At 36.7% G+C, this 26,236-nt stretch overlaps 2 protein-coding genes across 4 annotated transcripts; one reads left to right on the top strand and one right to left on the bottom strand.

Moving 5' to 3' along the window:
• Positions 1 to 1,879: 1,879 nt before the first annotated feature.
• LOC132205078 (uncharacterized) lies at positions 1,880 to 25,965 on the top strand. Its single transcript, XM_059633938.1, has 2 exons — positions 1,880 to 1,999; positions 24,078 to 25,965. Exons 1-2 carry the CDS (start codon positions 1,918 to 1,920, stop codon positions 24,902 to 24,904), a joined length of 909 nt encoding a protein of 302 aa, XP_059489921.1. The 5' UTR covers positions 1,880 to 1,917; the 3' UTR covers positions 24,905 to 25,965.
• Positions 12,330 to 15,429, bottom strand: LOC132194367 (uncharacterized). 3 transcript variants are annotated; one of them, XM_059615607.1, is made up of 6 exons: positions 15,292 to 15,429; positions 14,566 to 14,808; positions 14,333 to 14,515; positions 13,990 to 14,272; positions 13,143 to 13,936; positions 12,330 to 13,004 (listed from the first exon to the last, which is right to left on the bottom strand). In XM_059615607.1, exons 2-5 carry the CDS (start codon positions 14,748 to 14,750, stop codon positions 13,181 to 13,183), a joined length of 1,407 nt encoding a protein of 468 aa, XP_059471590.1. In that variant the 5' UTR covers positions 14,751 to 14,808; positions 15,292 to 15,429; the 3' UTR covers positions 12,330 to 13,004; positions 13,143 to 13,180. The 3 variants fall into 3 exon arrangements, with proteins under 3 accessions (XP_059471590.1, XP_059471598.1, XP_059471581.1); XM_059615615.1 differs by having other exon boundaries at positions 12,330 to 13,936; positions 14,566 to 14,596; positions 14,720 to 14,808; XM_059615598.1 differs by having other exon boundaries at positions 12,330 to 13,936.
• Positions 25,966 to 26,236: the final 271 nt, after the last annotated feature.

Genomic DNA, 26,236 nt, shown 5'->3' with positions numbered 1-26,236 from the left:
ATTGAATTTTTCTTACTTGCATCCATAATTATTACGCTTTTAATTGGGGACAAATACTATTTTTGTATTTGATACCATTACATTATTTGATATGTTATCGGAAAAAAACAAAAGTTTCCAAATCAAATATTGATTTAAAATTAGCATAAATTCAATCGAGGCTTTAAAATAACTGCCTTTAAAAAAATAAATCAAACGTGCCAGTATAAAAAAATATCTGCGCTCAGTCTATTGTTATTACTGTTTTTATCATGATGAACCCGATGGACCAATTGAATGAGAACACCTTTCACTGGGCTTCTTTTGATCTTTCCCAGAAATACATAATAATATATAACATTTAAAAAGGTTCTGCTCATCTGCTTGTGCCAACCAGCACCCACGACTTCCCTTTCAGCTTGACACGCCTTTCTAGATGCAAAGCGATTTGTTGTGCAAAATTATTTGAGTCGTTGACAACGCGGAAGCTGCAGAGTCATTTCCCAGTCATAGCCATCTGCCAAGAGATGAAACTCTCTTTCAAGGGAGGTGGTGTCGTCGCCGTTTTTGGAATCACGTTGGGTCGCGCCGGGCCAAAGGTCTGGTTATGCACGCCTGTACAAAGAAGTGATCCGTACTTTCTGCAATTTTGGAGCCGCTATTTAATAGGGTGTTATGCAACGTACATACTAAGGAACTTGGCATTTTCCATCTCTGCTTTTAATGGCACTCCATGTTGTTCAAGATGTCAATGCGGGTTGGTGCTGCGCCTCTTTAACTGTTGCAGATCCTTTCTAATATTGAGCGTACTCTTGTTGTATTGTTATACAAATTAGCATTGAACACATTCACAAATAAATCTTATGGTGGAATGGTATAAGGAGGATTTTTTCTTCAGGCCAGTTTGTTTTAATTTAATTTGCTGAAAGATATTGTACTAAAATTCAAATGTAACTGAATGGAGCTAGAATGAATAAACAAAGAATTAAATACTAAAAATATATCCCTGAAATTATTTGCAATGATAAAAGACTTATAGATCCTGACCTAATTTATAAATTAATTATTAGCATAAAATAAAACATAAAGTATTTTAAATGTAGAGTTGGTACAAACTAATAAATAAAGGAAAAATTTTAACGCGGTAATGGATAGAACAAGAATGCGAGTCAGGCACAACAAAAGCATTTCTATCAAAGAGCTCTAACAAATAACAGCCTTGGTAATGTAACGGGCGCAATTTAAGGCTTTAATGACGATCATTTTAGGCGTGAAGATAATGGAGAAACTCAAGAGTTGTTCAGCTTAATGAAAAAGTCGTGTTATTATAATTACCATAAGAGCGCAAAGCACGCAGAGCTGCATGTATAATAATACACCTATATAGATTTGCGTAATCTAAATAATTGTAAAAGTGTAAATGTAACATAATTGAATTATTGAATAATCTTGTTGAGCTTGTTTTTAAAGCGTGTCACAAAAATAAAAGAGTTAACATAGAAACAGAGTGATCATTATTTTTAACTTGTCAAATTTTTAATAAAAATACCGTTCTTACTATATAATTTTTAAGGTTCAATTTTTAATACAAATTAATTTCTCTGTGAAATATAATTTATCTAATAGACAAAAAATGTGTCACTCCACTAAGTGAGGCCTAACAATACGGACAAATAAACAACAATAATAAAAGTTTTTCCTTATATAGAGCAATTTGACTTTCCTTTTAAAAATAAAATTTATATCTGTCATACAATAAATTATATTATTCGGAATTTTTCCCAGCCATTGCAACCTCAGGAAATATCCCATGTTGTGTGGTGTGGCACGAGGCAGCGCAGAGTATAGAGGGCTCTGTTCTGCGCCTGGACTCGCCTGGGCTTTCTCCAGACGAGAAAGCCGCAAAGCAGGCGTGAGTCAGTCAGTGGTGTTCTAGCCATGGCGGGCTCCTGGTGTCTGAAAGCGCTCTTCTGCTCCTTGCTCGTAGCTTTTTCCACATGTGCGCCGCACGTAAACAAAGGTAGGCCAATGAATTTTATTTAATGAATTTAATACTTTATTTTATTGCTAACCTCTACTTGTGACAGTTAAACATGTTTACTATAATTTTTATGAAATTGGGTTCTTGGAACTTCTGTTATGTGTGGCAGTTTGAGTTTCCTAATGTCGTATTATATTAATAAAATCCTAAACTAAACTTATCAACACGACGTGACACGTGATTGCAAAGGTGATAAATATTCAATATTTTTAATCACTAGCCCAGTTTATAGATGCAAAAACTAAAACCTCCCTGCTCTTAATCGGAGGGACCGGCTTCTATATAGTTCTTGACAGGGCGAGGTACTTAAGTTTTTCAACAGGAGGCTAATGTGATCTCCGATTAGACATTATTTAAGCTTAGGAAGGCGTTTCACTAAAACTCATACTCTATTGAAAAGGCGTCAATCACCTGTATGCAGCGAGCGTACATAATGCCGCTATATTAAAAAACGATACGTTTTGTGGCTGAACAATGAAAGTGTTGTATTTTGTCACTCAAACAATAAAGGCAGGTGCCCGCAGCAGTAGCAGGAAGAAAGTTGTGTCAAAATCGGTGACGCGTCGTGATCAGAGATCAGTCGAGAGTGACACCAACAACCTGCTGTCCGCCTCCCTTTCTTGCTTTGCGCACCCGTGATCAATTATCGGCGCCACCTTTTTTGCAATTCCGCCACTGTTAAAAAGTCTTATCAGCAGTTACTTCCTGATTTGTTTTGCTTAACCTCTCACAAAGTGACGAAAAACGTGTTGCAAAACCAAAATTAATTTAAATTAAGAAAAAATTAATAGATTTTTAGATGTACCAATTCTCTCATCTTGCAAGTTGAGGAAACAAAAGCAAGAATTTATAGTACCCGGAATGATTTTAAACTATATGTGAAGCTGAAATATTATAAAGCTAATTCTATTTGTCAATTTCACGTTCAAAAGGTGTGAAAATTAAATTATAACGGGTAAAGTGGTAGAGTGGCAATCACTACATAAACATGGGTGATTCAAATGGAGCATTTTTTCACTAACTAAAGGAAGTAGATATTTACAAAAAAGTTTATTCACTTCACCAGAGAATCCAACGTTAAATTATCATATTTTTTTAATTTAATTATATAATATTTATATTTCTCATGGCTAGCAGTAAAAAATTTGTTAATAAGTGTTTGTTTTTAATAATTCATTAAAATGCTCTTTACGCATTAGTTTCATTGAGTGAATAAAAAAGAACACTTAAAAATATCGTAATTGTTTTTCGTAATTTTTTTTTTAAAATTATCAGAGCTGAAAATTTTTAGTGGTTTATGGTATAATTCGCAGAATTTGTTCTTATCGCAATCTCTTGCAAAGAGTCCCGACAGCTTTTGGCAAAACTTAAGAAATCGAGCGACAATTACTTGCATGTAACTGGAGGGCCCTTGAAAATGGAAGGACTCTTCATCACTTACATCACACATAACTCCGCGGAGAACACGATGTTCTTTTCTTTTATTATCAAGATTCGCCTACATTTGTGCTTGGCTGGTCATTAAGTTTAATTATAATATGCTAGCTGGTAGAGTGCAAGGCCATGTCAGTAAAAGACGAAAAACAAATAGCAGATGAAATTATACAACCGCTGGAATCCCCTTAATTTCCGCGCCTCCGCCCTTGATTTAGCACTGCATTTTGAAGATTGGTTATTCCATCGACCAATTATATTTGAAGGTCTTTGAGCAAACGCACTCTCTAATGACTTTGCACTGATCGAAAGATGAGACGCTCTAAAAGATTTGATTTATTCTATATATGTTGTGATAATTTTTCTCTGCAACCCTGGATCCTTCAATATAGCAAAATTATATTAATATAAAATTAGGTACATTATTTTGTAGGATCTATAATTTTGTACACATCCATTCTTTTTTTATAATTGAATATTAGAAAGTTAGTTAATTAAGTCATGCTTAAATTTAAAAGCGGTACATAATCTAGATAAAATTCTAGAAAATCTTGAAATAAATTATTTAAAATTCAATAAACTTTCAACATTAGATAAATTTATTGTATCTTGTTAATTAGATCGCAAGGACATGCCCATTTTGCTTTCAATGGCCTTTTAAGTAAACAACTTCTAATTATAATAGATGCAAATAATTGATAGTAATTAACACCTATGCGCCTATTAGTGATTAAATGCACGACTTCTCGCACACTCTTTCGTGTCAACTCATTAATAATTCAAGGCACACTTAAGATTTCATCGCGTTAGCTCAACAAATTCTGTTATATTAGAATAATTTATGAATCAAAGTTCCCTCATGCTCATACCTTTTGTTACTCGATATTGAGCTTTCACAAAGACCCGCAAAAACTTTTAAATCCATTCCAGATTACTTCAAGTTTAATTTCTTACTGAAAGAGTTGAAATATTTAACTAGAAATTGTGTGAAGAAAATCAAGGACAACGCACTTTAAATTGAATTAGACAAAAATTTAAATAATTCGTCCGAAATCGTCAATCGAGTACTTGTATTTGTTTTCCTTAGCTTCGATCTTCATATGAGCTTAGCAATTATTAAACTTTGCATATTGGTTAGGCTATCCTTGATGTGTCAAATAATAATGTTACTTTGGTAGATGGAAGCAACTTAAATTAATTAATCTGAATTAATCTACATACAACACAATTGAATTAGCCTCTGCAATTAAAAAACTAATTACAATACGTGTGAGAAGTGAGACAAGCTTGATTGTAATTGCGCCCGTCAAGCGCAGTCATTGTGCAAATGTAGCTGCACTTTTGAACTTCCATTCTCTCCTGCAAGGAGTAGAGCAAATAAATTAACCCAACAGATGCGGCGCGATAGAGAGACGCACACCTATCCTCTGAATTAGCCAGCCAAGCATTAATTACAAACGACGATCTGTTCTACTATTATAATGACGTCACTTTTGTATATAATTCGCATACGCTTCTGAGTGCATATTGGCGCAATTATTTCACTTTTGCGATGCTTTCTAAACACAAAACCCTCGCACAAGCCTGATTATTTTAGCTAATTGCTCAGCGAGAATTCTCTTCCACCTCTGTTTTGCAGTAGGTGGGATGATGCGTGTCGAATTAATAATTTTTGCGAAACTGCTTTCATGCATGAGGGATCGCAGGTCGATGAATTGAATTAATTTTGCAAATCAGGAAGACATAATTTTGTTCCAATTTTTTGTTCATACACAAGAATATAAATTATGAAACATTTAAAGAAAAAGTGCTGCTGTAAAAACGTTTGTAGAGTGAAAATTTTAACTCCTCTCGCAAAGAGATATTTTTTTATTTGCGTCGCACGTTTCAAATCAAGGAAACGGTATGCATGTATCTAATAATAATAATTCACGTATATACGCAGCGCAGTAATAAAAGGACGTGCCGAGGTCAGGGGTCATGCAAAAAGGAAGTGATTCGGCTTAATTGACTGCGGAGAGAAGACGAAAGGTTCGTTTTCCGCGTCCAGCACAACGCAAATAACAAGCCTTTGTTTATGGCGCGATGATGATATAGTGTAATGTTGTAGTAGAGGCAGGAAATTTTTAGACTCAAAAAGGAATGCAACAATGAAATGTTTGCGTATGGGACCTAGTGCAGACAATCAAAGAGTAGGAATTCAAAAATAATCACATCTTGTTCCATTCAAACTTTTCTCTGGCAAAAAAAAAACCATTGCACACAGCAAGGAGTGCACTACAATGCCTATTGAATTAGAGTTTGTACATCTACAATCCATTGTGCAATACAGAAAAGAAATGTACGTTCAATGATAAGAAAAGAAAAACTCCACTGAATTAGACACTAATTGCCATTGAAAATTTTGATTCAATTCACACAACTATAAGTACTCTAAAAAATGAATAAAAATCAGCATTTTTCTCTCATCTTTTTTTTTTTTTTTTAAATTACGCTTTAAGGAAGTGAAATTGAGTATGACTTGAAGTATGCCTCACAATGAGTAAGAATGTTAGACGTGCAATAAAATTGTAAAGAAAAGCACTGAGCTTACGTTTCATAGTGATCCGACACTCAACACAAAATTGCTGTGTTATGATATTTGCATGAGCCTTTTTTTAAGAGGGTTGCGCACGGAGAAAGCACCGACATGCAGCCCATATGCAAAGCACACCGCCGCGATCAGTTCCTTTTAGCGGCAGAGAGTACAGCTGAAAACGCAAAAGAGAAATCTGCCAAGTTGCTTCACGTAATAACGGACGGACTTTTGCTTTCGATTGCACTGCTTTGTGCAGAATTTCTCACAGGAATCGATTGGGTAGGCTCTTTTACGCTCGCTTACATAAACCACAGGAGAATTGTAGTCGATTTTGTAATTTGTCTCTCTACCGATTGTCAGCTGTGCCGGTGCAATTGATTAGATGAGTGCGCGCGGTAGCACGGCCAGATGCTTAGCACAAAACGGCGAAGTTAGTGAGCGAGACCGGTGAGAGGAAACTTTGATTATTTCGAAGCGCCAGGAAGTTAAGAGCGAGCTTCATTTGTGCACCTCTAATGAACTATTCAGCTCTGTATTGTTAAAAGCTTGCAGCTTTTCCGCATTAATTTAGTAATTGTTAAAATTATTACAAGGCCACGTCTACTAACAATCAGAAGTAAAATTATTCTCAATCATAACTGCAACAAACAAGAATCAATTTAAATTCAGACAGGCAAATAATGATTAAAAATATTTATTGACTACATCAGGACTACATGAATTGATTTGGGCTACGAACATTTTTAAGCTGGACAAAATTAATTGAGTCATTCGCTTAAATCGCGCCCGCGGCTAAAAATCTTTCTCTCTATGGGATCAGATAAGAGGCACACAGCATGAGCGCGTTGGCCAAAATCAATTTGCACTTTCCAAAAGTCTTTCTCCGCTGCTAATCCACTCATTCATCCATCAAACAATTATCAATAACGAGAAAAGAAAACAATGCGGCAGTAAATCAATAATCAATTAAGCAGTGCTACTTTTACAAGCATACATTATTAATTATTTTATTTTTTCATTTCAGAGCTCTGAATGTCTATAAAAGCAACAATAAAAAGCAAGCTCCTGGAGCAAAAAAATCCGCACAGCACAACACGTTTCAATGTCATGAATGAACTTTCTTCGAATGCAAACTAACTTCTTTTTAAACCTGACCTTTTCACAAGAGTGTAACTCGTTAATCAGCAGCAGCAGCAGCCAGTGGAGCAGCTCGCGCGCGCCCGATGAGAGCGAGCGTAGCTTGGTTTAATTTATGCGCAGAGTTGGCAAGTAAACCGTGGGATACACACCGAATTTCCAGCAATGCTCACCATCAGTGAGATGTGGGTGAAACGGGCGTGGAATTCGGCACACCGCTTTTCTCAGAGGTCACACATGTTACATTCATACGACTTTATATCGCTGCGATTCGCGTGGCTTGGCATAAAAAGGCTTTTGAAATGGAATATTTACTTTTTCTGAGGAAATGTTGGCACAGTCCTCTCACACGATCGCAGGTACCACTACTTTTTAATTCAAGTATACCGCTATCATAGTTACGTAAAATTTGCACGTTTCGTGGGTGGTTAATCAACCTCAAAGCGTGAACACTTCCTCGATTGTATATATACGGTACATCGATCATTCTATGCATTCCTCCACCCATAACACGCACTCTGCATTCAACAATATACATGCGTAAAAAATATAATAAAAATATGAATTTAACTTTCTCCTCAGCATTAAATAGTTTCGAATATGAAATTGATTTTTGTATATTCTCTATACTTGTGAAATTCTGTGCAAAAATTAATTTTTTTTATTCAGAAAATTGAGTTCATTGCAATCCATATTCATTTTTATTTTAGCAATGCACTATTGATTAAGTTCTGTTAACCAAATTCTTTTTTTTTCACTCCAAAAACGTTTCGTTTTGTGTGATATTGTGTTCATTAGCAATAATAATTATGTTTCCATACTTATAAATTATTATTTAAATTGTACAGTTATGCTTGCTTTCAATTAATCTCTTTCAATTTTCAATGACTACTCATTGAGTAATTAATAATTTTTTAATCAATCAATTTTCAAAAAAGAAAAAAAATTTGGAGAGATTGCTCACTTGTTGTCCTGTTGTGCATTTTCTCTTTTCTTTATATGTGCGGTGAATCGAATCGGCGGACCGGATCAATTTTTTCTCCTCTCCAACCAGCCTATATATCAGTCATGATCTTTTTAAGTTCGTATGTAAGAAAGCCGAAAGTACTTGCACACCTTCCTCATTTGATCATATCTCGCCCAGTGATAGAGCTTTCTTTAAATTATATTTCCACGCGAAAGACGCGAGCCATTAATTATATTCACGCGGCGGTTCATGGGTGTTGTTTGTAAGGTGTGGGAGGCGAATTGAACTGAAGAAAGAAAGGAGGTCTTCTATAGACAAAAGAACTCATAAAATGCCACATATGCGTTTGCCGAATCGAAAAGGCGCTTATATTTATGAACTTCCAGGTTGACTCCCTAAGGTCATTAAAAACAACACACGCCAAGGGTTTAATTTATAACCTACTGGAATAACTCCTCTCTTTTAGAAGGGTTATGCAGTCTCCACCTGTTGCAAGGAAAGTTTCTCATTTTGTTTAATCCGACAAAGGGCAGACAAAGGTGCTTTGCAATCACGCAGAAATCGTGCATAAAAATTTCTATAGTCTTGCGCCGCATAAAATTGAATCGCTGAGCTCCAATTTAATCTGCAAAATGTCAGCCGAAAGTGTGTGTGTATATTTTGAAAGGAAAGAGAAAATTATGGAGACGTGAGGGAGAATATCTTGCAAAACGATAATAATTGGCAAACTTTTTGTTGGTGTCGCGCCGAGAGAGACGTCGTGAGTTGTGACAGATACGTACAACATGAACGGAGAGGATGAGCTGTTATATCACCGCGTCTCTGCTCTACTTTCTCACGACATCTATTTTGTACGGGAGATTAATTACCCAAGAAAGTTTTTATCCTCAACTGTCAAGGCCACACGCCGCTAAGTGAATAATCTTGTACACGGGAAACGTGCATCTACGCGGGGCTCCGAAACACAATTTGTCATCAACGCGATGAGTGGCTCCATTATTAATCTCACTAGTAATGCTTTTGGCTTACAACTTCTTATGGTGTCCAGCACAAACTTTGATCCTTTTTTAAGTTCCTTTATTATAATTATTATTCTTTTAATTTAAAAAAATCTTGTTATTTCTCCATAATTATAAATGTTCCATTGTAATCGATATCATTGCAAAACTCTGATATCAATTAAGTGAGCTGCAGGTGGTGCTCTGGTGATTGTCTGCGAGCAAGGGAGCGCGCAAATTCTCCACTTTTTATTACCATCTGGAATGTATTTTATGAAATACGATAGCGGAAAATCGGCTCACTTTTATATAAAAGTCCGCTCATTAATTAATTTGCAGCGAGCAATAAAATAAACGCGCGCTCGGTCGTTGCAAAACACACATCTGTGGGAATATTGCACTCGATTTATAATAAAACCTGGCTGATCACACAAGCAGTATTTTTCTCTCTTGCTCTCCATCTCATTAACGCAAAGTGTCATGCACTCATAAGTCATCATGGTGCAGATCTAACTAGATGTGTATATGCAAATACGATATTAATGGAGCTGCCGCTTGCGTAGACACGTCTCGCGTCGTTTAATTGATGGATGTGTGAATCCAAGTGGAGGATTACAGACTTGATCAACTGGTCAGCCGGATGGACATTTTTATACACGCGGTTCTACGCCGCGGGCCGGGAAAGTACAAAATAAATAAAAATACACATAATATACGCACTTGAATAATATATAGGCGAATGATTTTTTTTTTATCAGTTTAATGCTAGGAATTTCTCTCGTCTCTCAGTCAGACGACAGGGAAATGATTATATATTGTTGTGCTGATAGAAGACCATTAATTACATGAAAACGAGCTCATTTTTATCCACATACCAGGTGAACTGGTTTTTTCCTTCACCATTAGTTTGACAGTACTCCATCATTGACATAAAAAAAGAGTTTACGCTATTGAATTATTTTCTCACCACAATTCAAGAAGGCAAAAATTTATTTGTAATATTATCAAATATGAAGCACTGTTTGTTTTAGTAGTTATAAAAAAAATTAATTAATTTTTTTAGGATTTTTTAATTTTTCAGCCTTTTCATTTGTAATCAGTACAAAATAAATTTCAACCTCTTAATTGAATATAAACGATTTAAAATCAAGGTAATTATTATTATTATTATTATTTATTCTTCTCGGTAATATGAATTTAAACATGGACTTTGTGAATAATTTATTGTAAAAAAAGAAAACATAAACAACTCACAAAATCCATCAAGGAAAAACCGATTTTTAGGTTCAAATCACCATAATCAACTCTTGATCGTGAAATTGAGTTGTGACCGGGGTTTTCTATAATAATTACAAAGTATTCAATAACTTTCTGGCATTTGCTTTGCTTCTCACAACACGATTTGGAGGATTGCCTAGCTGTGTTGCTCTCTTGCGTGTCATTTTGAAATTATTCATAACCTTGATAGGGAAGCAACATTCCCCTTTTTAACAGCAAATGAAGCAATAACAGAGTGATTTTATCTTATTGGTTTCATCTGTTCTGTTTCCAATGCTCTCGTCTCCGGTTGTTTTTTTTTTTGCGTTTACCTCGGCAGCAGCAGAGATTTAAATCGCGCCTAGCCGTTCGATGCGTGTCAATGAGTTCAAATCGATAGATTCTCTCGAGCATAAGGGCAACCCGCAGCGTGATTTATGCATAAAACAAACGAAACCCCATTGTTGGCTAATTGAGTCAAGAGTAATGTGTGTGTGTTTGTTGTGCTGCGGACTAATAAAATACAAGGCGGCAATAAAAATGTCATTCTTCTTTCAACACCTAAAATTGTTTCTCTACTCGCGGATGCTTCAATAAACACGTCGATGTGGAATCGATATGTCGAGAAGTCTGCGCCTTTGCTTCTAAATCTCGGCTGGAACAATGTAACATCATCATCATTAGAGGCTGCCGTGATTTCTCTGGAAGGAACAATGCCGCTCAAATTACCCAATGCTGAAAATAAAATGTGTGCACCTTTGCTGCTGTGAAGGGAATTAATTTGCTGATGAAACGAGCGAGTCCCAATCAAAGTGCAGCATTGAACATTTTCTTTTGTCTCGTCGTTTGACCTCAACACCGAGGGGAATTATTCATTACAACAACCCACTGCATTTCTCAATCACACACTCTTGAAAACGTGAACGAGGATTTGAGAGAAGAAATTCGATATGCCTATTTTTCTATTTTTATCTGCGTGCATACGAACAAGGGAGTTATGTCATTGCTACAATGGCCGTAAGAGGCAATATTAGCTCATTATAATAATTTATATCAAACAGACACGGTCGATCGTGTCACCAGCGGCAAAAACATGCGTCCAGCCGGCAATAAATACAAAACCTGCGAACATTATTTTATCTCCAGTGTAATTCAATAGTCCTTTACAGTGTAAGTTTTTATTCAAAGGAGTTACGTGTGTTTTCCGGGTGCAATAGAATTACACATGCATCCAGGAGAGAGATGAAATAATAAAGCTCTCTCCTCTCGATTAACACGTTAAAAAGCCAAGCACCTTCCAACCGCAGATCGAGCTAGAGAGTTGGCAGCTGTGCTAGCATGAGCGGCAGAAATTTATATAAATAAAAGAAAAATGACAAAGAATGACCGAGAGGTATAAAATATCGCGCCGCTTGTGCAATGGAAAAGCGCGCGTGTCTGTGTCGGAATTTGTGTTGCATTGTCGATCGATCTCGCGGCGCAATCTGTGCAGGAGCTGCTGCCAGCCGCCAGATAACGTTTGAGGATAATTTATTCTGCCGATAATGCAAGCGTTATCAAATGATCCATATCCAGGCGCAGCGTTTCCCATGCTTGTCAAAGTGTGTAGTGGGGAATTCAATTACTTGGCTGATGTGGAAATTTATTGCTTTTATTATTGCTACTGCATTTGGTCAAATTGCAAAGTCTGATAATCTAGACCATACACTATTAAGCTCCGGAGAGAAGGGAATGGTGTATTATACAGCTTAATTAATTTGACACTGAGTAAAGTAACTATTTTTTTTTATGTGAAATTTTTCAAAAGATTTTCAATCAAAAAGGTTTTATCTGTTTAAGATTTAATTGATATATTTTCTCAAAATAGAATGAAAAGAATATTTAAACAAAAGTTCTCTATTTTTCGAAAGTATTCCAAAATTTATTTCACCTAAAGAATATAAAGCAACGGATGCGGTTGTCTTTATGACAATAAAATGAAGCAACCGCTATATTCAAAAAGGAGAAAACGACGGTTTTGCATAAAAGTTTCAGGTATAAATAGGTGATTAACTGATTAGCATAAACGGAAGTCGGCAATTTTGATGGCGTGTCATAGAACCGAGCTGAAATGTGCTGCTCCTTGGGCGATCCAGACCAACATAATAAAAATTCTCTGCCGCCTCTAAACAAGGTTTTCGCACTCCTTTTTTAGGTCGATATGTCAATCCGAGGCAATATTGTCCCGTGGTCAGAGTGCATCTCAAGCAAAGAGAGCCGTGCAGGAGTGTCATCACTTTCTCCACGCGCTCCAGCAGCGCAACTTTCTTCCTGCAGAAAGGGACATCCGGGCAAAGGGTCAAATAAATCTCTCGTTGATTATGCAACACAAAGAATCGGTGAACTCCTGTCGATTTAAAGGCGGCTAATAATACTGTTATGCAAATTCTTGCGCAACGTTTTGATAATAGTGTGTTGGTTCGCTAAGCATTTGTCCGGGACATCGCCTCTTGCGAATATTTCAGCCTCATTAGTCATTTGTGCAGAGACAACGCGGCGGAAATAATTACTGCCGGCACCGGCACTTCGCTTTCCATGGTTTTGCATTTTAATTTCACGCCTCTTGTTGCAAACCTAGAAGCATTAGTTTCTATTGAAACACAGCTCCGTCATTTAATTGGTTTTAAATACATACATAATAATAATATAATAATGCAAAATTGATCTAAATTTGTGGAGTTGATAAAAATAAATCATAAAAACTCATCAAACTTATGCAGTTTTGAAGACCCTACTCCAATTTATTTAAGTTATATTTTTTTGATAGGTGCTAAATTGCATTTAGCTCCGAATTTTTTTTGGGCTTCTTCCATTCTTTTAGTGAGTTGAATTTTGAACCTCCACATCCCTTGATCAATCGCAGCGGTTGGATGGGATTTGCACACATGTTCAGGAAACTCGCAAATTCTGTAGTGGCGACTGTAAGCGTCGCTCTCATTTAGAGCATTTTGAACGTATTGTTTATCCGTTGTTCTCCAAACAAAGTGACTTCCAACTTCAGTGACTAGAGTTGGCTTGGTAATGTATTTAGATCTTGCCCTGGGATTGTCAAAAATTTTCAGTCTTTTTGTCTTTTTCTGAGTTATTAAGTCGAGTCCCTTGTATTTGGGATCGTTGGGCCATTCCAAGAAGAAAAACGTGTTTTTAAAAATTGAAACGGCCTGTTTTGGGTCATTTTTGAAAGATGTATCCATGATTTCCAACACGTGTGCGTTTTTCGCTGGTACCAAAAATTCATCAACGTCGAAAAATCCAACATACTTATGATAATACATTGAGCGGTAAAGGCAATCGTTAGCCGCTGCAAAAATGTTTCCAACTCTGTTTCCTTCTCCCTTCAATAATATATATGGAAGATTTTTCCAATCGTGCATAATAACGGTTCCTTCTTTCATATATTCTTCCAATGTGCAGCTTACATTGTTCGAAAGTGTATGGTTGTAAAAGTAGAAGTGACCGAATCCCAAAATTTTATTCATCTCTATCCATTCAACCAGGTCCCACGCCTACAGTTTTATGTTTTTTAAGCAGAGAGAACATTAATTACACATTAACTTACTCTACTGTATTGTTTGTAAAATGGATTTACGCACACTGCCATATCAGACTTTTTCAAATTTTTGTCTTCCGACTGTGTGTGAATTAGAATTTTGTTTCCCGCATCAGCTAAGAGCTCTATATCGCCATTTATTAAAAATGGCTGAATGACTTCTTTTGAATAAATAGAAACGCTGGTAGGTATATTGGGAGAGCCATTCAAAGGACACAAAATATAGCAAGCAGAGAAATTCAAATTCCAATTTTCGAGGAGAGGAGCAAACTCCGCTTCAACAACAAGTGGCCTAATGAAAGTAAAAAAAATTAAACTTTTATTTGTTTTAATAAATAAATCGCATTCTCACTCTTCTGCCGTGCTCTTATCAAACCAATACAAGCAGTAAGCCTTTTCGTCAATAGTCAGTCGACGTTTTACCGTGGTCAATCTGCCAACTCCAATTATCCTGATGAAAGGTGTTTTGATTTCCACAATTTCATCAACCAGAGCTCTGCTTTCCAAATACGCTGAATATACCATGAATATATTCCTAAATTAACAGAAGTAAATTATTAAAACCAGTTTATTTTTATTTTTTACTTTGCTCCCAGCACAGGCTTCCACACTGCGTCTGTCGTTTGCGATGCACCATTGTTAACTTTGCTTGCGTTAAATTGTGTCAAAAAATGTTTAGGTACTAACACCCAATAGAGAAAGAGAGAACAAGCAAGAAAAATGGCAAATTTTAAATGACCTTTTAAGGGACCTCTCCAAATTCTTGGCATGTTGATGAACACCGGAGAAATACCTTACTACTAAAAGTTCACCTTTGCTGTATGTGAGCTGGAAAACGAAAATGCGATAAGATAGTGCCCGTAGAATCCATATGACGGGTTCCAAAGTTTTTAAGTTTCCTTTCCCATGGTTGTGACGTGAAAAATAATTTAAAATGTATACGTAGTTTATAGTTTATTAAATTTACTGTATACAAAATAAGATATTGTTTTGAATTGTAAAAATTTTATTATTCTAAATATTTTTTTTTTTAAATTCTTTATAATAATAATAGATTATATTAAAATGCCGTATTTTAGATGAATCTAAAGAAAAAATAAAAATAATAATCCTCTAAAAGTTTTATATTTTTATAAATAATTGCATACATAATTATGCAATCCAATGGTATAATGCAAAACCAATAGCCACTGATGCGAACCATCACAAAAAAATTGGGTTTGAATTGTTAATGTACTCATGCAAGCGACGCGCTCGGCGGCGGCTCGGAAATGAAAGAAAGTCGCGGACGGCTGAGAATTGAAGCCTTACATAATGAATAGAGTTGTTTCCTAACGCTCAAGAAAAAAGCATCCGTCTACTGTGCATAGGTTGACTCCGATAAAATACACAGAGGCTCTTTTTCTGCGGCGACTGCAGCTCAATTGCCCTGATGCAACTAACTTTTACACTCCAGTTGTTTTGTTGATTCTTATGCGCGCTCTTATTTATTAACAAAAGGAGAGACTCAGGAAGAAGCCATGCATTGCGTACGTGACTTTCTGAAATGCAAACACCGATTTAGGAATGAATGTCCAGCTGCCGCATATGTATAAAATAAATGCCATATTTTTATGCTCCGAATTTAAATTTTGAATTAATAATAATAATTAATTAAAATTATGATATGATTATTTATTCTTCTCGGTCAATACAAAATTAAAATTGAAAAAAAAGAAGAAAGGGTATACATTTAGCAGATGTCTGCTACAACACCCGACATCAAAAGAGATTGTATTATATTTTCACTGATTTATTAAAACCAAATAAAAATGATATTATTTAGTAACAAACAAAAGAATTCGAAAAAAGCTTTGAATTATCCTTGAACAAAAGAAAGTGGGCCGTCTATTGGGGAGAGCTATAAAATTAATTCATAATTGTTCATTATGAGCAGCACCTCAGCATTATAATGCGGAATGTTACTAAATGGATGTGCACTTACACACCAACTTTCATATTATTGATGGGCGTGCGTTTTGTGGCGCGTGCAATCTCCTCTCCATCTGCCTGCCTTTTTCACGTTCTGTGCCTTGTACATTATTAACTAACTCATGTTAAAGCTGCGCTGCCACGCCACAATAAAATAATAATCAAACCTTTCTAATAGGAAGCCATTAATTAAAAGCATCCCTTCCAGAGAGGAGCGAGTTGCTGTAAAGCAGCTGTTGTGCGCGAGCCTCACTTAATTTCGGTCCAGAGTTAATTACATTAAAGCGAGTGTGCTCGCCTGTTTAGCCAATGAATTTTAATTTGTTTCGGTTGATTTTTTAAAGCCTGTGGGCCTACTCAAAAGAGAGCAATTTGGTTCAAAAGGTTAATTGAAGTCCTGGTGTGTTGTAAGCACGTTTATGATGTGAACCATTTCATCAGCCTATCCCACAGACCCACAATTACATTATTAGATTTTTGAGCCGGTGTGAGAAAATACACACTCCCTAATAATATATTCACTGCCCTGACAAATAAAATATAAATCAAGTTCATTAATTCTTTAATAAATTTATTGTAAAACATTTTTGGTCTGATGCAATTTTTCTCTACTTATTATGGAAAAAAAAATTAAAATTGTTAAATTACAATCTGCATCTGGTTTGTTAAACGATATAATTCTTGATATGTTTTTCTTCTAAATAAAATATCATAGTCTCTTTAACTATCGTAACTCTTTACTTATTTAAATTCCATTCCACAATTTGTAATTTACATCTTAATTGACTTGTTGCAATTTTCGATCGATAACGCACACATCAATCAATAAAACTAATTATAAGATTATGCGAGTTAACGACGCGTGCTGCGAATGCAAGTTGCTGCAGCGTTTGAGTCAGATCAGGTTCGCTCTATAAACCTAGTGACCTTGCGCGGAGAAAGGTAAATAAAAAGGCCCTCAGATGTGCTCCTCAGACGGAGTCAAAGCACTCGACAGCCGCGCGAGAACACTTTCTCCGGCAGCTTTAATCATGGGTTAAAGCTCGACGAAAAATGCCGGACGGCCCGCGTGCCTTTGATGACCTTTCTTCCTTCTTGAGCAGGGGTCACGTCAGCTCAAAGCCAAGAAGATAAATTCCGCAGGTTTTGGAGAAATTCTTACGAATCTTGATTGGAGATAAAATTGATCTAGAGAAACAAACTAGAATTTATTATTACTAGAGCAGAACTAGGAAAGTTTTTACTCAAAATGGAATGCGATTAATTGTGAACCAATTTAGAGAATACTATTTCATATTTTTATTAATTAAAAAAGTCATTGTTTGCCTCCCGACATAACAAGAGTGCAAATTAGCAGGAAAGTGATTCTTCCCATTGGAAATTTCTCTCCTGTCTGCTTTTATCTTTTCTTAACGACCACGCCACTCAATCAAGAGCAATAAAGTTTATCGAAGTTTATAGTAGCAGCAAAACATACAGTTGTAATTACGAAGGAGATCTGCAGTTTGAGGCCAGTCGGCTACTGAGCGCGGAGTGAGCACTTAATACTCAATAAAATCGCTGCATATAAAAAAAGGGGATACGAGAATAAATTTCACTCGTCAGATCATCTCTCTCTTTCTTCAAACTTGTTTCCCGCAGCTCTGCCCTAAAGAGTTATCAAAGTAAAAGCAGTCGCCTTCTCATTTTTAAAGAAAATCTTGCCGCAAAAATGCTGTCGTCCGGCGAACACTTGTCTTGTCGTTAATTGCTCCGGTTTCAACTGCGCGTGTTTCTTTTAATCAAAGGTACTACATTCGATGGCGTGAGCGTCACTTTACCAAGAACTTTTATCACGACGAGAGCAGGTAAAAACACTGCTTTTCAACCGGAAGCTCTCTATTCGAATAGACTAATGGCACTTTTGCGCACATGAAAAAAATTCCTGGTATGCGTGGGGAAATCTGAGATTGAAAAGGAATCGGTAGGCTTTAAATTTTTGTCGGTGCTAAAACGCGTAAGTGAAAGAGTGCCGTTAATTACATAATGACATATTCACACTGAAAATTACTTACTATGGAAACCGCGTGTCAGAAGTAAATTAATCATTGACACAGTCATGAACTTTTATTGCTCACATACGACACAATTTTACGCGCTCCCACATTAAATAATGAAGATTGCACCTTGCGTTCTCTTGCAAAAATGACAATTTCACACACTGAAGTCGTAATGTGCGCTGTGGGAGCCAATGAATAACTTCATTTTGTACAAGGACAAGGACTTTGCAGAGAGAGTATGAGATATGGGTGTCAGAGGGGTTTAATTGCTAAAATTGCATCCGTCAAATAAATAAAATGCAAGTGGTCGTAAAATAAAATAAAGTAGTAGTAATAACAAGGTGCACTATAAACGATGACAAATAAAATCTTTTGAGCATAAATTAATGATGTAATTTGTTAGTATAGGTGTTTGGGAGTAGTTGTAATATTGCTTCGTTTAGCAAATTGTTAGCGTAATACACTGTAATTTATAACACAATTATGAAATCATTATCATAAAATAAACAATTCCTTATGGGCTTGTGACCACACAACTCCCATGAGTAGTGAAAATGAGATTAAAATTTTAACGCTGCAGATAATTAAACATCCAGCAATTTTAATAAGATTGGTTTTTTTGTACACAGTTCAACAAACTCTCACCTTTCTCTGCGGTTATTATTCGTGCACTTATTCTGCACTTTCATCAAACTCCCCCGCCTTTTTATTGCGCCTTGATAATACATCATACATCATCATTTCACTCTCTGATCGACAATAGCTAATCAAATCCCGGACACGATATTCAAATACAAATATATAGGAAGCATTTCACGACTCTCGCGCCCTTTCAGACCCAGACACGATCAATTTTGATCTTGTTATATGTACTGCACCTGCTGCACTTCACGTGTACTTGATCGACCGGTCGTGCAATGACTGTTGCTGGGTTATAAGTCAAGTTTCCTGCCACTTTCTTGACGTGGGTGTCGGTTTGATTAAATCTGTAGTCTCGATCACACACGCTGGTACAAAACGAGAGCACTTTTGGCATGCATTAAAAACTGGACTTGTATGTACAAGATGCACTTGAAAATGTGAAACACTCCTAGCTGTGACACCGAGTAAGTGATTTTGACACTGACTGAGTAAGTGGAAATAAATTTAAATTCATGCTGAATAAAAAAAGATTGTCAAGATAATTTATAATATTGCAAGAGCGCTTTTGCTTCAATCAAATTATAAAATAATCCCCATCCTTTAATTGGTTCATTAAATTGTTTTTTCCATCATAAATTAAATTATTAAATCTCTACTACAACTTTCAATTGATTATACTTGATGAATTTACATAAAGTGGCAAGCACACAGGAGTAAATTTGGCGTAGAAAGTTTGGCGTTTCACAATTCATAACAATTATAAACGTTTTTGTCACTTTACAATCCTAACTATTATGTCTTTTCTAAACCGATCTGTGTTAGTTGCGAAAGCTATATTATTAAATTTGCAGCTGCCATACAAAAGTGTTTGATGATCTCACCCGGAACAATATTTCTCTGTTCGCCCTACCGCTGCAATAAAAGGATTGCTGATTCGATATAGAAGGGCGCGGACTTCTTTATATTGATGCGGCAGTCGCGGCGTGAATTATGAAAGCGCACAGCATGCAAAAGAGACGAATCGCTCATTTTAATGGTGCGCTCCGAGGAATGTGATCTTTGCTCCATAGACAAAGAGAGTGATGACGAGAACAAGCTGTTTTTCAGTTTCGTAACCAAACATTCCAGGAAAGAGAGTTAATGACGTGATAACTACAGTCAGTTGACGGGAGCACAGAGGTGATATATGGTCGATTTAAAATATATATTATAAAAATAATTAAAACTTGCAACAACCTGGCAATTTCCCTGCTCTGACATCGATTGTACAACTAGGGAGTTGATCTTGAAAAGTCTCCAAAGGAATTTATTGTTTGAAAGTCTGTAGTGACATTGATGTCTCAATAAATCAAATTTTATTTTTATTTGATTATTCTTGTACCTTTTGAAAAAAAAATTAATTGAAAATAACACACGAAGGATTTGCATATAACGTAATTTACGCCAATTGTTTCGAAAGCATCTTGTAAAAATCAAAAGGGCGGACTACGTTTGTTTGTTGCTCCGCTTGCGAATGGGTTGCGGATGACTCTGCCTCATTGTTTCCCGAGAAGGAGGGACGCAGCACGGCGGACAGAGAAAGTACAAGAGCGAGCCAAGAACGCTCGTCTACTTGCACTTTCACTGGCCCATCTGACGTCAACTCACACGTGACTTTAATAAAAGAAGCGATCCATCCACGCCTTTTCGCTCACGATTAATTAAAATCAAATAGAGTCGAGGATGCGCATGATGGCTTATGTAACGAATACGGGTCGCTGAAAAAGCAAAACAAACACTTGAAGCACGAGATACTGGACATGAAAACAATACCACGCTGAATTTTCATGAGGAGATGAGCAGCGAACTTGAATTTATAATCCTGCTCGGATAAGGCTTGATAAAACTGTATCTTTAAGACTCTCAATTTAGAGTGTGTATGAATTTAATAATTTATGTGCTGTTTTTGTAAAGTAAGTCTGTAACTTTACAAGAGGATGTGCCGGTGAGTGAGCAACAAAGTGCTGATTGTTCGCTCAACATAATTTTGCGACCGATGCTCTTTATATGAGAATATTATAAATCGAGTGCTTAAATTAAGATTAGATTATTTAATCTTGGTGTGCATAAATAAAAAACTAGCTCACTCTGAAAAAAATCAACACAATGTTAATTATTATTTGAAAAGCCCAGACCTGCAAAATTTAATGTTTGAGCTGCGATCAATACCACAGACTGCTCATGTTAGTTAAGAAGTTTGTAACGTCATTTCGTAAGCTGGCTACATCTCCCTTTATTTATCTACGTGATTTTATATTTATTTTTAACTTTGTCATAAAAATAAAATTTTTATGTCTGTGTGGTTATTGTTGTAAAATTTATTATGCCGAAAATGAAATATTTCTTATGAGCAAAACTGCATTTTATTGCTGTGGCGATGCTTCAATCCTTGTAACAAAAGGTAGTCAAATCGTACGTGATCAAAATGAAAATTATTGTAAAAGCACGCGATTCCATAAATGGAGTTCAATGCAGACGCGATCAAGAAAGGTTGCTTAATTATAGATGCGAAAGACGTCTTCCCTCGCCAAATGGCTATTAACCCAATTTAGTCGGCGAACAAAAGCCTAGAAGATGTTTGAATTGCTTAAACTATTAATTAGGGACGATCCAACGTGTACGGCTGTCCACCCACTTCACTCACTCCAAAGGAAGATTGTGGGGGTTTTGCTAAAAGTAAAACGTGTAGGAAAAAATTACTTGCGAAAAATATGAAATTTGCGCACAAAAAATATCGCACAGATCTCATCTCAAACAAGACGTTTAAAAACGCATTATATATGTGTTAATGTGAGGCCATTTCAACATCTTGTCATGTAAACACATTGGCCGTTAACCAGCTGCGAATTGTCCATTGATCTTCATCTCCCCGTTCCTCTCCTAATGGTTACACATAGTGACTCAGCTTTTCGACAATGCACACATTGAACCAAAGCGGTAATGTTCCCGCACATATATTTGTCTTTCATTTGACCCGATTTGGGCAGATAGCGTTTCAAAAGGCCGTTTAAGAACTCTTTGTCAACGAACGATCTAAAGCAAACACAAAACTTAATTGACGTGCCAGCCGAAATAATTATTATGAAACACAAGATCGCACGAATAATAACGTGTTCGAAGAAATTCTCTACTGGCCGCTGGTGAATATCTTTGTTGAGGCGTGAGTTTAATTGCACAATAATGGTGCCGCTGAATTAAATTATCTGTTAAGACTTTTTCATTATTTGATCTGCGCCAATAGAGAAGATAATAATGCGAGTAAAAGTTTCAGGCCATGCACGTATTGCTGCGGCTTGGCATTAATTTGGCACAAGTGCATTCAAAGCAAAAGCCCTTTCTATAACAATAAGCACAAGCAATCGGTCAAGTGTGAGAAATTTTTGACATGCAATTTTGGACATGAATCAGGCACAAGGTCATTTGTATGATTATTTTTCTTTCTGCAATTGATTGACGGCGGTGATATGAAGAAAATTAATGCGCAAATAATTGTGGTTCGATATGTAATTTGGCATTTAATTGAGGCATTGTGAGAGGTACTATTTTTGAACTTGATTACGTGGTGAAGGCGCTCTGACTTAAAAAAATAGCCCCCTGTCTTACATTGCTAAAAATAATTTACAGAAACAACAGTTAAGGTACTAAACAGCATGAAAATTATTTAATTATTAACAATTTAGAATAATTGATTAAAATAATTATATCAAAGTATTAAATTTTTATAAAAGAAAAAATGGAATGCGTTAATATTTTGCAATGCTCTCGTTGCATATAATTTTTAATGACAGTTGGTATTTTCCTGAAAAAAGCATTTTAATTTTGCAAGTATACTGATGCTGACAATGAGTGATGAAAATCTGGATGACATAGTCTGACAGTTCCATATTTCCCCTTCAACAATATTAAATAAACTTTGCATTCCTCTAGACTCAAACACCATAAGTCATCTTTTTTGCAAGACAAGTCGTAATGAGGAGAAATTTTTCAAGAAATACCAAGCAAACGTTGACCTCCTTTGAATTTCTGTATAGCAATGAGAGGAATACGCAGTTTTCCTCTCAGAAAAAAACGCAGTCATTGTTTGACCAATCAGTTTCTGACACTAATTTGCTTTGTATGAGATGCATATGGAGAAAAGCAACAAATATAAATAGAGGAAGACAATTACAGGGAAAGCTGGTCTTTTGACTTCTTGTTCTAAATAATTAGCATGCGTGTGTTTGTGCCTTGCAAGAAAAGAGGCAGCCGCATTCAATAAGGATGAATTAAATTTGCCGGCGCTACTGTTTGAGTGAAATCTGACGACGACGCCGGACGCGAGACTGTTGGCAATTAGCTAAAAAAATAACAAACCCCTCGGGTGCTGGCTGTTATTAATACCTGGAGAGGGACAGGACCCTCTCTCCCTCTCTCTATTTATTAGCAGCTTTCTTTCTTTAGCTCAATAAGCACAGGACACGCCAAGGCAATCCCTCCGGGACGTGCGTTTCAGAGTAGCGCGAGCAATTTTCGGCAGGCATCAGGGAAGTGCACGAGTTTTGGCCCTAAATCGCGTTTGTTGCCATTTCCTAGTCGCTGCTTGTATAACAAATAATTATACGGCTGATCATGATGATGCTGATGTGCACTGACGCAACTTTATTCTTCGCGTGAAATGTACTTTTCGTCGACGTGACTGCGCTCACTACCATTGCCATAAAACTTTGAAATCTCGGCCCTCCTTCTGAATATTTTAGTAACGCAGTGGAAATTTGCGGCAGATTTAACCCAAATATTTCAGGCAGGAGACGCGCGTGATTCGCGTTTGAGCCATAGCATTATATTTTTACACGCGGGAAAAGAAAACGTCTGACCGCAAATTACACGTGACGGGCGGATTGATTGCAAATCGCGTTTTCATTGTCTCTAAAGATTCGATGCACTTGAATGGAATAGAACAATTTATAAAAAACAAAATCGATTGGCCGATTTTTGCGACCGCAAAACAAAACCTAATGCTTTGTTTTTTATTTTGCAACTGACATTTTAATTTGGGACAGACGTTTTGTGTCAAAAGAGGCGCCCACAATACTGACGGAATAAATTTACTTTCGGCTATTATGTATTCATCAATAATAATAATTCATTCAGCTTCAATCTGTGAAAGTTACGGATTCCTGAAATTGTAGAGAAAGAAATAGCCTGCAGTTAGTGTTTTGCGTTTTATGTATTCAGCATAACATTATCATAAACTAATTAAGGAAAAGTAAAATTTTATTTTACCAAGAAAAATGATATTGCTGTCTGAAGAGAAATTTCAAAGAACGAGGGTTTGTAAAAATTTGATGAGAAATTTCAAGGAAGCCTTTCTGTTTAATAAATAATCGTATGAATTTTACTTCAATTAATTTTCAATTTTGTTCACAGACGCGCGTAAATTCGACTCAGAAGCACCAGTGGAGCCGATAGCTGACAGCCAGCACGTGTACCCCTCATTTGCCCTGCCCCTGGGTCATGGGCAGCCCCGTCAGGCGGTGGCCGATCCCCATGCGGTCCCCGAGCTGATCCCGGACAGCCAACACTACTTCCCTTCCTTCTCTTCGATCTTCTCCAACAACCCCCTTGGGCACTCGCGCCCCCCGGTTTACGATGACCCCCCTACCAACCACCGGCCCAGACACATCCCCTATGCACTGCAACAGGCCAACTCCTTCGATGCATTCGCCTCCACCAACAAGGACAAAGCGACTTCCAAAGAGCAGCCGACCACTGACCACAGTGTCCTCGGCTCGGGCAACTTTGGGGTCATCAAAGGAGGCACTTTCTACGAGGACGACTACGATTCCGGAAGCAGCAACGACGACTTTTTCTACTACGGTGGCGGACGTCCCTCTTACAGTTACAACTACCGTCCGAGCCACGGTGCCGCCTCGAATGGTGACGACTTCTTCGCAAACTTCCGCGACTTTGCGGATATCACGGCACCCAAGCAGGGCGCCTTTTCGGAGCTCCACGTCGTCTACGCTAACAAGAACGGCACCCTTGCAGATGTGCCTGCCGGAGGTGCACCCAGGAACATCTTTGAGCAATTGCAGCAGTTGGAGCAGAAGCCGCCCAAGAAGGTGAGCAAATCCAAGAACAAGCTGACCAAGTACCAGCAGAAGGAGGCCTCCAAAGTGGAGTGGAAGAAACTCAAATTCCAGCAATCTCCCAAAGACTACATGTACCAGGAGCCGCTGCTTGCGCTCAGTTGAGAGCGACAACAATTCTTACAGTGATCCGAAGACTCTTTGTGCTGCTGATTGATTGCTTGGTTGAAAATGCGTTTGAGAGTCGAGTTTTTTTTAAAGGCCATAAAAAGATTTGCTTTCGTAGGAAAAGACGCGCAGCATTTTTTTAATTGCAAATAAAAATAAACTTGGCAAGTTAATCTGAGCAATATAATTTTAGTGTTAACGATAGTTCAAAATACAAAATGCTTTGTCTTGCAAAGCGTATTGCAAAATGAGTTTAAAATTTTATGACCCACCACTATTAGTTTATTCCCTGTAATGAGCATTTTACAACAAGTTCTATTCCCGGACCATTTTATTTGTTGCTGCCGCGAGGAAGCAACTCGGTAGTTACAAGTAAGTGAAACCCCACCAGAGATTTAAACTAAAACTAATGGCCTGGTAATACAAAATGTTGCAAATATGCAGAGAAAAATACGCGCCTTTTGCCTCCGAACGTATATCTTGCCAAACAAACGAAAACAAACGTAAATTCATAGTTTACTAGGGGCTAAATTTGCTGATATCCTGGTTGCGCCTGGTTGTATTAACTTCATTCATCGCTCCCATTATTAAACCGCACGAAGGTACAATTACTCGCATGCATCGTCTACTTAATTTGAGGTTGTTTTCCCAGCGATAAATTATACAAGTATATGCTGAGCATACACAAAAGATGTTGGCGATCAGGATGTACAAAACAAATGAAAAGACAGTGAGGCAATTTTAATTTTTCACGACTGCAAAAGTTGGTAAATGAGGATCATGATCGCCAGCAGCAAAAACTGACACAACAGGAATGAATATTAAATTTTGCATTTATGAACGGCAGACAAATGAAAAATACGAATTATCTCATCCTGACGATTTTCATTGCGTGGGTTTTCCCCACTTCTTAAATACGTTGGCAATGAGAGAAATGACGTGTTTCTGTAAATAATGATATTGTGTGTAAATATTAGAGTATATGATAGTGCTTTATATGACTAAAAATAAATGAATTAGCTGAAGCTATCGAAATATTTTTGTAGTTGACAATAAAGAATTTTTCTTAAGAAAATGTGCTTATTCAATTATCTTCCTCATTATTTCAATCTCTCGTAATGCTGAGCAAAGGGATCTTGGTAAACGGCTGAGGAACTTTTACAGCTGCATGCCACTCTTTAACAATATAATAATTATTACCGACAATAAAAATATATGGGAACCAAACTTTTATTATTTATTTATTATTTATATTTTGTTGCTTAAAATTTTTAGGTTAAATAAAATAAGAGACAGGAGCTTTACTTGAAAAAAGGGAAAAGTATTCCT

This window comes from Neocloeon triangulifer, unplaced genomic scaffold (assembly GCF_031216515.1).
Source record: "Neocloeon triangulifer isolate White Clay Creek 2 clone unplaced genomic scaffold, ASM3121651v1 ptg000001l, whole genome shotgun sequence".
NCBI lineage: Eukaryota > Metazoa > Arthropoda > Insecta > Ephemeroptera > Baetidae > Neocloeon > Neocloeon triangulifer.
This window is presented reverse-complemented; position numbering and strand designations above follow the sequence as displayed.

Coding starts and splice junctions, on each gene's coding strand:
- LOC132205078 (XM_059633938.1), top strand. CDS start 1,918: ATGGCGGGCTCCTGGTGTCTGAAAGCGCTCTTCTGCTCCTTGCTCGTA. Junction 2,000..24,077: donor TGCGCCGCACGTAAACAAAG/GTAGGCCAATGA, acceptor TTTTGTTCACAG/ACGCGCGTAAATTCGACTCA.
- LOC132194367 (XM_059615598.1), bottom strand. CDS start 14,750: ATGCCAAGAATTTGGAGAGGTCCCTTAAAAGGTCATTTAAAATTTGCC. Junction 14,273..14,332: donor GATAAGAGCACGGCAGAAGA/GTGAGAATGCGA, acceptor TACTTTCATTAG/GCCACTTGTTGTTGAAGCGG. Junction 13,937..13,989: donor TTTACAAACAATACAGTAGA/GTAAGTTAATGT, acceptor ATAAAACTGTAG/GCGTGGGACCTGGTTGAATG.